Below are 12,628 nucleotides of genomic sequence, written 5' to 3'. Positions count from 1 at the left end.
TTTTGTTGTGAAGCCATCAATTGTCAAAAAAAAAACCCCCGGAGAGAACAAAATGCAGGGAGCCGGTCGGTGTGATCCCCGGAACATCGGATACTGGATCAGCCGAGTCACTCACGGTATGTGCAAGCACCAGCTTTCTTTGGAGTCAGAGAGAGGAAGTGCGAGAGTGATGGCTGTGCCACACCTTTTGAGGAGTGATGGAGTGTCTCACACGCGAGGGGCTTACCGGAGGAAGCAAGAACAAAGTGCACGAGAGTGGCTGGCGCAGAGCAAGGGAGCTGGAGCGAGCGAGTAAGCAAGAATTAGTGTTAGGAGGGGGAGCAGTGAGCACACTGGGCTGGGGGAGAGCCTAAGTGGTGCAGAGTGGGTGGGTGGGCGTGAAGACAACGGTAGGCTAGGGTGACGTCACTAGGAGGTGTGCAGGAGCTGAGCTGTGTGCCTGGGGAGTATGGCTGAGGAGGAAAGGGGGAGTGGGGGGGGGGGGGGAAGGGGAAGGGAGGGGAGGGGAGGGGTCGGGGTGGGGGGGAAGGTAGGGGAAGGGAAGGGCCAGACGGGGGGAGGGGAGAGGAAGGAAAGGTCACAGGGGAAGGGAGGGTAGGGTGTCAGGGAAGGGTCTGAGGGGGGAAGAGAGGGGAGGGGAAGGGAAGGGTCAGAGGAGGAAAGGGAGGGGAAGTGGAGGCAGGGGAGCAGAAGGGGAAGGGGGCAGGGGAAAGTAAAGAGGGAAGAGGGGAATATGGAGGGGCGGGGTGGGGGGGGCAGGGTCCTGAGATGAGGGAGGAGATGGGGTCAGTAATAGCGTGGTATCTGTCACCAACCCTACTGCCATTTACCAGTTCCTTTTGGTGTACTCCTTTGTCATCTCCAATGGTGCAATTACTGTTATTTAAAACAATGTGACAAGAGGCACTTTGGTAGAACATCCTTCAATCCTCAAAAGGGTGTTTGCACGAAAATTGTTTGGCATATACCACTAAACGGTGGTTCTCTCCAGTGACACATTTGACTGTCAGTACACAGCAAACTCCAAAATTTAAATGATATGGCAGCTAAAATTTCAGTGAAGAAATATGCTTTTCATCTCCCTTTGCAACCGAGAGTCAGCACATCTCTGTATAACTTAAAATTCACAACAGAAAACTGTACTATTAAAGTCACACATCCACACACACACACACACATCCACACACACGCGCACACACATACACACGCACACAAGACAGAGTGCAGTGAATTGCCCCAGTCACATTGGGGTTACTCAAGGAGTCCGATGACACTTTCTCTCACGATTGTTTCCACAGCTGCACCAACTTACCAGTGAACATGTTTAAACTCAAGTTCATTTTGATCAAAGCTCAGTATGGCTTGCTGTCGTTCTTCGATCGCTTAAGTTGGACCTTCAGGCGTTTCATGCCAATCTGAAAGCCATTCATTGCTTGTATAGCAGCCTGCGAGGAGACTGGATTGTCATAGCTTACAAACCCTGCAACCAGAACAGAGCAGAAGAGTCAAGTGCAGAGCTCCCAACAGCCGCTGCATAACATTCGAACTGTGCACGTTACCAGGGAATGCACCTCCATTTTGGAGGGAGGGAAGCGTTGAGCAAGTTCAGTTGCAAAATGATTCCCTCCACTTAAACAGTTACTTGGCTAAGCTACTCCTAATATGCCTCTCTCACCTGCAACACCTCTTTGATAGAGCAGCAGGCACATGGGAACCTATAGGTTCCCCTCCATGTCCTGCACTGACTTGGAAGTGTAACATTATTCCTTTCTCATCACTGGATTTAAGTCCTGGAACTCTGCCCAGATGACCATCCCTGTTTCAATGAGCATAGAGGAAACTGTATCAGGCGTACCTTAAAATGCGATGATAGCATGCTACAATGCATACAGCTGAATAGCCTACTCAGTTTGGGACTAAGCTTGGTGTACAGCCTCATCACAGCCTTGGCCCACAGCCTCATCACAGCCTTGGCCCAAATATGGACAAACGAGCTGAATTTCTGTGATCAAAGAGCCCCATAAAACTGAAGTTAACAGGAATCAGAAGAAAAAAAAACACAGATGCTGGAAACCTGACATTAAAAGCATAAAAGCTTTGGGGAGGTCACGCACTGTCTGAGGACAAATGAAAAGGTGTTAATATTTTCAGGCTGATGCCTTTTCATCTGGTTTTAGAGGTCAATCCTCTCCAGAAGTTTCTCAGTTAAGTATTGAAGGAGCTATCGTTTGCTCCTTCAGGAATGACCACGCTTCAATCACCTAGTCAGAAGTTGGGGATGCATGCCAATGATTGCAACTCCTACACTGAAGCAGTAGCTAACTGCACCAAGACTCAGCCAACATTCAGGCATGGATGTGGCCATCTCCAACAAGCAAGATTTCAATCGTATTTCCACGATATTCAATGGCATTGTTACTGAATCTCCCACCATCAACTAATTTGGACACATCACCATACCAACAGCCTCAGAATAGAAGGACGTCCCTTTAGAACAGAGATGAGGAGGATTTTATTTAGCCAGAGGGTGGTGAACCTGTGGAATTCATTGCCACAGACGGCTGTGGAGGCCAAGTCATTGGGTATAGTTAAAGCAGAGGTTAATAGGTTCTTGATCAGTAAGGGCGTCAAAGGTTTCGCGGAGAAGGCAGGAGAATGGGGTTGAGAGAGAAAAATAAATCAGCCATGATCGAATGGTGGAGCAGACTCGATGGGCCGAATGGCCTAAGTCTGCTATGTCTTATGGTCTAAATGTTCAGGTCACATGCTTGATATTTTGCAACAAACAACTCCTCTCACAACTTCCCAGTGCCCTTGCAGGCTTTACAGGGATACTCTCCACCTGCCCAGATGAATGCAACTCAAACACTCAAGAAGCTTGACATCATCCAGGACAACTGGTGTCTAACAACCATCCTGAATATTCACTCCCTCCACTATCAACACAGCATGTGTGCCATCTCCAAGCAGCAATGTGCCATCACTACTATGACAGCACCTTGCATAGCTGCAGCTTCCACCCCTCAAGTGGACAGGGCAGCAGGGCATACAAGAACCCTACAATTGGTAATTGGTGTATTATTGTCACATGTACCGAGATACAGTGAAAAGCTTTTGTTTGCATTCCATTCAGACAGATCATTCCATACGCAAGTCCATCGAGGTAGTATAAAAGGAAAAAAGTGCAAAATATAGTGTTACAGTTAGAGTGCAATGCGGGTAGACAAATAAAGCCTATGGGCCATGACAAGGTAGATTGGGAGATTAATAAGAGTTCATCTTTATCATCACAGATCCGTTCAAGAGCCTTATGACAGCAGGCTAGAAGCTGCCTTTGAGCCTGGTGGTACGCGTTCTCAAACTTTTGCATGTACAACCCACATTCCATTCCGAGTCATGTACCAACCTGATTGGAAATACACCTTCAGTGTTTTGCCTGCCAAGGGTCTAAATCCATGAACACAGCACTGTGGGAACACCATCAGCACAGGCTGTTGTAATTCAACGGACTGAATCAATGTATTCTTACAAAAAAAGGGGTAGAGATCATTGGGTGAGACACTGGGAGTCATGAATTATGTGAAGTGAGTGGGGAAGATAGGACAAGGGGGAAGAGCTGGTGTACAGAAGGCCAATGCACTAAGACAGCCAACTAGCAACTAGCTGCCACCATGCCATTACACAGGAGCTTCATACACAAGATGACACCCATTCCAGCAACATACCCACCAAAACATTTGCTCAAGTTCGTCTGTTTGTCAATGAAAACCTTGGCAGAAATGACATTCCCAAAAGGCATAAACATCTGGAGCAGATCCTGATCTCCGAACTCCTGAGGCAGGTGGTAAATAAACAGATTGCCTCCCTCGGGTCCTGAAAGAATCAAAAGGGAGAACAACATCACCAACTGAAGCTGAAGTCGCTGCAGACAAAAGAGCACATGCACACACACAGAGGCACAGGGACTTACACTGGAGTCCAGAGACTCGGGCCACCATTTTGGCCCGAAGGTGCAACAGCACTGTGTACGCTTTACAGATGCCAGCCCTTCCCCGGACAGCAAATCTATGGAACCAAGTGCACAAGTGACAGAAACCACGTGCACTGCCAAGTCTCCCCTCCGGTCTGGCTTACAACACGCACCACACCGAAACCGCTCCCTGATTGCAAACCTCTTGCCAACAGAAGCCAACCAAACCGCACCCACCCCCACAAGCATTCCAAGCCACAGTAGATATATCCTGAGGCCTGTCAGTCATCATTTGGTGAGGGTATTGGGAACTGTTATATTGGGTATACGACCAACAGTGAATGCCAGTGTGATAAGTGGGCACTTTGAGCTTTTAACACGAGGTAGAATATGGACGAGTTAAAAGCAACACAAAAAGTGCTGGAGGAATTCAGCAGGTCGGGCAGCATCTGTGGGAGGGAAATGGACAGTTGACATTTTGGGTCAAGACCCTTCATCTGGACCCCAGTTCTTATTGTATTAGTGCAGATTCCAGTATCTGCAGACTCCTGTGCCTCCATGGACGAGTTAAAGTCTGCCGAGTGAAAGTCGTCAGGAATGGACACTGTGTTTCACAGTAATGGTTGGGACAAGGTCCATCGGTGAGGGGCTTTCTTTAGGAGCAGGTAGACCGAGCTGTACCAATGGGTAAAGTACAGGTGGGCACAAGTCAGTCAAGTAAGAGATTTCCATAGAAGACACACAGTCACAGTAAATGCAAGGTACACTGCAAGTGGAAATAGATCTACCAATGTGGAGAGAGGACACTGGGGATTCTCTTCATAGCTTTACATGACAGATTTAAGGTGAACGGCAAAAGAACATGAAAGAACAGGTTACTGGGAAATAAGTGTGGGAATGAGATTGATGGGATTGCTCCATGACTCAAGTGGCACAATGGCCACCTTTTCTTTAAGAAAATATAAGGAATATTCCAAAGTACTTGCAGCTTCAGGAGACTTAGCAGAATGCAAAAGGAGAGAGGCAAGCCCTTATTATAAAGGATGGTATCAAATGTAGTGAGAAATAATCTTGGCTCAGCAAAGCAAGAGTAAAATCAATTTTTGGTGGGGATACTAAATCGTCGGTGGGAGCAGTCTACGGGCACAGTAGCAGCAGCTATATCTTTGGACAGAGTATGATTAAAGGGCTTTTCACAAGGTTAATGCAATAATTGTGGATGGCTTTTGACCTTCGCCTGCATTGCCCTTATCAAATTGGCAAAGACAGTCTTGAGAACGAGTTCACTAAATGCAGAGACTGTTTCCTAGAATATGTTCTGGACCCAGTCAAGTGACAGGCTAATTTCAGATCTGGTCATATGTAATCAGGAGGGATTAATTAGTGATCCTGTAGCAAAGGATCTCATGGAGAAGAGCGATCATAACACGACAGGAATTCACACCCAGTTCAAGAGTTACAAACTTTGGTGCAATATTTACACGCAAGTACATTGATACGAAGGCAGAGTTAGCCAAAGTGAAATGCAAATTGGATTAGAAGGTATAATGATGCATAAATAGCATCAGATATTTAAAGAAATATTTCATTATTCAACAAAGATGCATATTATTGAGCAGCAATGACTGTAAGCTATCTTACTGAAACACAGGAGTCTGAGACGGCTTGACTGTGAGTATGTTTCCCCAGTTGGGAGAATTTAGAATGAGGGTGCACAGTGCCAGGATAAAGGGCTATCCACGCAAGACTGAGAGGAAGAGGAACTTCTTTTAGAGGGTTGTGAATCTTGAATTCTTTGTCCCAGAGTACTGTCGATACTGAGTCAGTAGAGAGCTGTAGATAATTAATATCTTAGTTGAGATAGAAAGACTAAGATTCTAGAGGAATCGAGGAGAATGTTGATCAGACAGGATAGCGAAGGCCAATAAAGAATCAGGCCATGATCTCGTTAAACAGTGGAGCAGACCACCCCCTGCTTCTATTTTTTAATGCATAGACTCACAGGATTAGTGGAGGCAGATTCAATTTTGAAAATGGATTAGTACTTGAAGAAACGCAGAGTTATGAGAAAAGAGCAGGAAATGTTATACAACATGAAAACAGGCCCTTTAGCTCCAGTCATCCATGCCAACCAAGGTGTCCTCCTGAGCTAGGCCCATTTGTCTGTGTTTGGGCCCATATCCCTCTAAACCTTCTCTGTCCATGCATCTGTCCAAATGTCCTTTAAACTTTGTAATTGTACCTGCTCCTACCACTTCCTCTGGCAGCTTGTTTCACATACATACCACCTTCTGTGTGGAAAAACTTGCCCCTCAGGTCCCCTTTAAATCTTTCACCTCTCATTTTAAACCTATGCCCTCTAATTCTAGACTCCCCTACCCTGGGAGAAAGTCCGTGACCATCTATCTCGTCTATGCCTCTCATGATTTTATGAGCAGGTCATCCCTTAGCTTCCTTCACTCCAGGGAAAACAGTCCCAGCCTATCCAGTTTCTCCTCATAACTCAAGCCCTCCAGTCCCGGTAATGTCCTTGTGAATCTTTTCTGCACCCCCTCCAGCTTAATCACATTCTTCCTATAGCTGGGCAACCAGAACTGCACACAATATTCCAGGTGTGGTCTCACCGATGTCTTGTACAGCTGTAACATAACGTCCCAAGTCCTGTACTCAAGGCCACGACCCATGAAGGCAAACGTGCCATACGCCTCCTTCACCTCACTGTTTAACTGTGTTACCACTGTCAGGGAACTATGTACTTGTAGAACAGAGAGACCTGGGGCTACAATGCTCCCCGGGGCCCTGCCATTCGCTGTACATGTCCTGCCCTGCTTTAACTTTCCAAAATGCATCACTTTGCACGTCTTGAGTTAAATTCCATCTGTCAGGTCAGAGCTCATGCATTGTGTGGTCCGGTTGCCACAGAGCAGGGAGGCTGTGATTGCGTGCAGGGAAGATCTAGAAGGATGTTGCCAAATTAGAAAGCTGTAGCCATGAGGAAAGATTGGATAGGCTGGGATTGGAATAGGAGGCCGTGTGATGACATAACTGAGGTGTATAAGTTGATGAGGGCCGAACTGGTGTAAATAGGAAGAACACAATTCCCTTAGCAGAAGAGACCGGAACCAGGGGGAACACATTGAAAATAGCTGGTGGAAGGATCGGATGGGAGCGGAGGTGAAAACATTTCCACGCAGAAGGTGGTGAGGGTCTGAAACTCCACCTGAAAAGGATGGGAGAGGCAAACCCCCACCCCACCACATACACACAGTGGAAGAAAGTCACCCTTGATCCCAAGGGACTGCCCAAGAATAAAACGATGAGTACGACGGCATGCAGATTTGTCCGAAAGGGAAGTGTGTAGAAAGGACACCAAGCTACTGAGTCCAGCACGGTAAGGGTGAGCACACATTTGTCGGTGAGGGGCTGTGCTGAGGGAACGCTGAGCTGTAACGCTGGGTCTAGATCTGTCAGTAAGACAGACTGCGTGGATAAATATGCTCCAGAATAGTGTCAGAGGTCATTCTGCCCAACTCATCCAGGCCAACCAAGTTGCCTATCTCAGCTAGCCCCATTTGCCTGCATTTGGCCCACGTACCTGCCCAAACGTCTTCTAAATGTTATAAATTCCATCTGCTGCTAACACTTCCTTTGTCAGCTCGTTCTATATACCTACCACCCTCCGCGTGAAAAGAGTAACCGAGAAAATATTTGACGTTCTGCGAAGCAGTTTAGGACGTCATCAGGATGTGAGAGCTGGCCTTTTAAATCCTTCCGAAGTAGCAGTAGGATATGTTTTAAAAGGCACCTCCTTTAATGTACTTCCCAAAACAAACAGTGCATCACAGGACAGTAAACGCATCCTCTGTAAACTCCCTGGATTCGTTGTGCCAACAGACAAGGCAGCTTGAGTGAGTGGATTAAAGAGCAACTTGCACTAATCATTGTGGGCCCCTTCCCACAAAACTCGTAATTGTATTGATCAACACTAGGTGGCAATGAGGACTTGAGGATCCAAGGCGGGCTGTTATAACCCCACCTCTCCAATAGTAGCTGACTCTCCATTATTTATTAGGGTCAAGAATAATGAGAGCAAGAGGGTCAACTCTCCCATGCCCCCCACCAACCCCTCTGCCTGCCAGGTACGATATATACCTAGCAATGGGAGGAAACAGAGGACGAGCTGGAATCTAGAACCACATGGAACTGCCTTTGTCATACTTGCCTTCTTTCTGGCTTCCTGCTGCACTTAGGCTCTGCTGAGTAAGGAGGCTCTGGTTATAAAGAGAAGGGAGTGCTGCGGCCGCATACTGCTGAATCCCCGAGTACGCCTGGGTCAGAGCATCCATCGTACTCCCCGTCCCGTTCGACAGACCCCCAGTTCCCAGTCCTCCATTCAAAGCTGCCATACCTGGAGGAAAAAATGTAGTTCTGGTGATGAGCTTGGCACACAAAAACAGTTATTAAAATGAAGCGAACAGTCAGGGTCTAATGGAGATGCAAGGAAATGCGGAACCTGGAGCAACAAACGAGATGTTGCAGTTGCTTGTTGCAGTCAGGGGCCGAACTTTGCCAGCACCCCCGTTGAAAGGGTCTGACAATCAGAAGCGAGGGTCTGACCCTTGTTCAAAACACGGCATCCCCCTGTACTTGCTCCTTCTTCAACCCACTGAAGTATGCCAGGTAGTGGTACACAGTACAGTGCTCAGAGGCACGAAAGGCACTACGTATATGTCAGCTGGCACTTCCAACTGACTTGTGCTTAAGCATTTCAAGGGCTGCTTTTTTTAATCGCACAGAATTTCCTTCACCTGCTAAAGAGTTGACGTTGAGGCCTCCTGTTGCCCCTGCCAACGTCTGCAGCGCTCCCAGGGAGGCCATCGGGTTTACCGAGGAGTTCGTACTGTTGCTGCTCGATGAACCTGCAGTCAAAGGAAGGAGGCAATAATCAAACCTAATGTGCCAACAGAATGGCCCACTTTAAACAGCCTGAACACAAGCACCCGCAAATGCGTGAACAGCGTCAATTTCTAAGGCAATACTCAAGATAGTCAGCAACAGCGTATCTTTTAAATAGATGTGACAGAGGGAGTGGCAGGCAAAGTGGATTAGAGTGTGCAGAAAGAATAACCTGCCAGCTTTCAATGTCAGACTGGATTTAAGATTTTAATTTTCAGTGAAAAGGCCAAATCTACAATCTTTTGGGGAGTAGGGTTGGTTCACTAAGGAGTTTGGTTTCACATAGGTTCAGGAGCTCTATACAGAAAACCAATGTACTCCAGGGGGCCACAAGTATGCTGCACCCGGTTTGTGCCTTACTACATGGATTAGGGGTACAGGTACACCGCTCCCTGAAAGCGAGGTCACAGGTAGACAGAGTGGTGAAGGTGGCGCTTGGCACGCTGGCCTTCATTGGTCAGGTCACTGAGTACAGCAGTTGGGACATCATGTTACAGCTGTATGAGATATTGGTGAGATCAAACTTGGAACACTGTGTGAAGTTCTGATCACCTGATTTATAGGAAGGATGTCAATAAATTGGAAAGGGTGCAGAAAAGATTCACAAGGATCTTACTGGCACTGGAGGGCTTGAGTTATAAGGAGAAACTGATAGGCTGGGAAACCACTGCCCCCCCCCCCAGGGCAAAGGAGGCTGAGGGGTGACCTTATAGAGGTTTATAAAATCACGAGGGGTGCAGGTAAGGTGGGTGGTCACAGTCTTTTCCCCAGGGTAGGGAAGTCTAAAACTAGAGGGCAAAGGATTGAGGTGAGAGGGAAGAGAGTTAAAGGGGACCTGAGGGGCAAGCTTTTCACTTCGTGGTGGTATACGGAATGAGCAGCCAGAGGAAGTGGTAGATGCAGGTTTTAAAGAGGTATATGGCAAATAGGACGTTCAAGTGGACAACATTGTTGGCATGAACGAGTTGGCCAAGGTGCCCATTTCCGTTCTGTATAACTCTATGACAACAGCTGCCTAGAAAAGGAACTGCTGCTAAAGGGGAACATTTTCAACGCTAAACATTGCCTTCAACAGATAAAGGAGCCTGAGGGCACGTACCACCAGGCTTGAGGACAGCTTCTACCCCACTGTGATAAGACTATTAAACGGTTCCCTTATACAATGAGATGGACTCTTGACCTCACAATCTACCTTGGTGTGACCCTGCACCTTATTGTCTACCTGCAATGCACTTTCTCTGTAGCTGTGACACTTTACTCTGTACTGTTATTGTTTTTACCTGTACTACCTCAATGCACTCTGTACTGACTCAATGTAACTGCACTGTGTAATGAATTGACCTGTTTTAGCAATGCACCCTCCACACCTACATAATTGGCATTATTTGAGTTCATCAGTTTTCAACTGAAATCTCACTCTTGAAGCACATACAAAATTATAAATATTGTTATCACTTTTGACTGGAGAATCTCTTACTATAAGATTCTAACTTCATTACACGTCTAAGATGACCCACTTCCAAATTGCATCCATGACATTTCTCCCCCCAGAAAATTGTCCCAAATGTATTCTTTGAGTTCACCATCTGAACTAATCTTGCAATGATCAATCCTTTCCACAAAGATTGAAGTCCTCACGTTTACTGTTTAAACTTTGGTATTGGTTACAACTACTCTGGGCATTCAAAGCACACATTTAGTTTTAGCTTTCTGCCATTTTTCCTCAAATTGACTATATATTCATGCAATATTGCTACTGTGCAGAGTGAGGTGGGGATGGGACAGAAGCTTATCATTACTGAAACTGCTACATTGCTCTGTGACCTGCTCCTCTCTCTCTAGCCACTCAAGTGAATGCAGAAGTCCCAAACCACCTGATCTGCTTTCTTTGCTGTCTCTCTGACTACAGTACTTATGCTGGGAAGCATGGGCGCTGAATTAATTTTTCTTCTTTGTGCAGCTGGCTTGGACTGACAACTATCGGAGCAGTTTATGATTAGTCTAATGCTCCTAAGAAGGAGCACTGCTCTGTAACGTTACATGTCAAATACACATGGAAGGCAGAGTGTCATGTGAGCTCGTCCATAGCAAGCTCAGGATCACTGTTGTTGTTTTCTGCAAACTGTGGTTAATGCACAGACGAACTGGTTAATGCAAAGGAGACTGAGCCCACAAGTCGGACTAAGTGTATTGACACCCTTACCTGAACTGGCTAGTGCACTCAGGGGACTGCTGCCTGTGTTCAATGCATTGGTACCCGCCGTAGTGCTCTGAGCTGCGCTTGCAGCTGCGGCCAGAGCAGCAAGGTTCTGTAACTGCATAGCGTTGAGACCTGAAGGGGAAGGACAAACTGCAATCACACAACAATGGGCTAAATATGCACACAGCGTGACCAGTGTGAAGCCAGCAGTGGACCCATGAGGAATTCCTCAACCATAGGTCCTCCCATCCACATATATTCCACCAAGTCCCCACCACAAGGTAGGTCAACAGGGTTGTGGGATAAAACCACACAGAAATAGTTAATGGGAGAGCCCAGTGGCTCCTGGCCGGCGGCTTTGATCGACAGGAATGCCTGATGGCTGTATTCGGTGGCCGTGCCAATGGCCTTTATCTGAATGCAGTGCCCAATGGCCTGAGGGAGATGGGCGTGTCTGTGATTGGTGCTAGCACGCAAGGTTGTCGACTTGTACTACAGAGTGTGAAAGGTGACAGATCAAGGTTACTCACCAGCCATAGGGTGCAGATTACTCAGTGTGTTGAGGTTCCCAGAGGATGCAGTCTGCTGTAGGAGCTGTAAATAAAGCTAGACATTACACCAAAACAAAAACAGAATGTGTCAGCAGTGCCTGGAGCAAAGGAATCTGAGAAACATTGCAGGAGATGTGCATGGAAGTAAGAGGACAGGCAGGGACAGGACAGTCATAGACTAAGGTTAATCGACTGACGCAAACATTTCATTGCTGAGTTTGCTGTCTCGTTTCCAAGGCAATTCATGAATTAGCCACAAAGGCAGCAAGTACTCTGATACACAGGATAGAAACACCATGGCTTCTAGCAACGAATTGCTAAATGTGGCACAGTTGACTAACACACCACGAACACGGGTTGGTCAAGCTTATGACCCTGACTAAATCTTAACCTTCATATTAGACGCAAATATCAAAACCCATTGTAACTGTGCATGCATACTCCATAACAAAGGCTGTAGCTTACAAAAATAACTGTTTGAGGAGACATGTCACACTTGAGGTAGTACAACTTTGGAAGCTACCTACATACTGGAAAGTCCATGCAAAGCAGATTTGAACCCTGGGGAGAAAACAGCATAGAAAGTATCGGATCAAAGAGGGCAACTGGAGATGGCGTGTGGGGAGAGGAAGAACAGTCAAAAGGAATGAGGTGGAGGATGATGGCACAAGGGGAATGGGTGTGGGCTGATGGGAGAGGCAATACAAGGCAGGGAATGAGGGGAGGAGGGGGAACGAGGGGTATGTATACAGGGGGAGGTGTGGAGATCCAGGAAAAGGGCTGGGGCTACTGAATGCGTGCCAGAGGGAGAATGAAATACTGTCTCCTTCTCACTTCAAGGCAAGGGTGTAGAAAAGCACAAAGTGAGCATTGAGCCATTGGGGGTGGGGGGCGGGCTGGAAAAGAGAGGGAAGGGGAGGGTGTGTGTGCGTTTCTGTGCGTCTCTATCTG

General features: G+C 47.0%; 1 protein-coding gene across 6 annotated transcripts in view; it reads right to left on the bottom strand.

Moving 5' to 3' along the window:
• The window catches only part of celf1 (cugbp, Elav-like family member 1), a 56,864-nt gene that overhangs the window by 5,778 nt on the left and 38,458 nt on the right, over nucleotides 1–12,628 (bottom strand). For 5 of the 6 annotated variants that reach the window (XM_052029087.1, XM_052029085.1, XM_052029083.1 and 2 more), the window contains exons 8-13: nucleotides 11,657–11,732; nucleotides 11,130–11,258; nucleotides 8,779–8,889; nucleotides 8,193–8,378; nucleotides 3,730–3,873; nucleotides 1,313–1,480 (exon numbers count right to left, since the gene is read on the bottom strand). In XM_052029087.1, the coding sequence (XP_051885047.1) occupies nucleotides 1,353–1,480; nucleotides 3,730–3,873; nucleotides 8,193–8,378; nucleotides 8,779–8,889; nucleotides 11,130–11,258; nucleotides 11,657–11,732 (774 nt within the window). In that variant the 3' untranslated portion in view covers nucleotides 1,313–1,352. The remainder of the gene's footprint in view (nucleotides 1–1,312; nucleotides 1,481–3,729; nucleotides 3,874–8,192; nucleotides 8,379–8,778; nucleotides 8,890–11,129; nucleotides 11,259–11,656; nucleotides 11,733–12,628) is intronic. The other variant, XM_052029086.1, reaches the window with a different exon arrangement.

Source organism: Pristis pectinata, chromosome 14 (genome assembly GCF_009764475.1).
Source record: "Pristis pectinata isolate sPriPec2 chromosome 14, sPriPec2.1.pri, whole genome shotgun sequence".
Classification (NCBI taxonomy): Eukaryota; Metazoa; Chordata; class Chondrichthyes; order Rhinopristiformes; family Pristidae; genus Pristis; species Pristis pectinata.
Note: the sequence above shows the minus strand (reverse complement) of the source record. Positions and strands in the feature narration are given on the sequence as shown.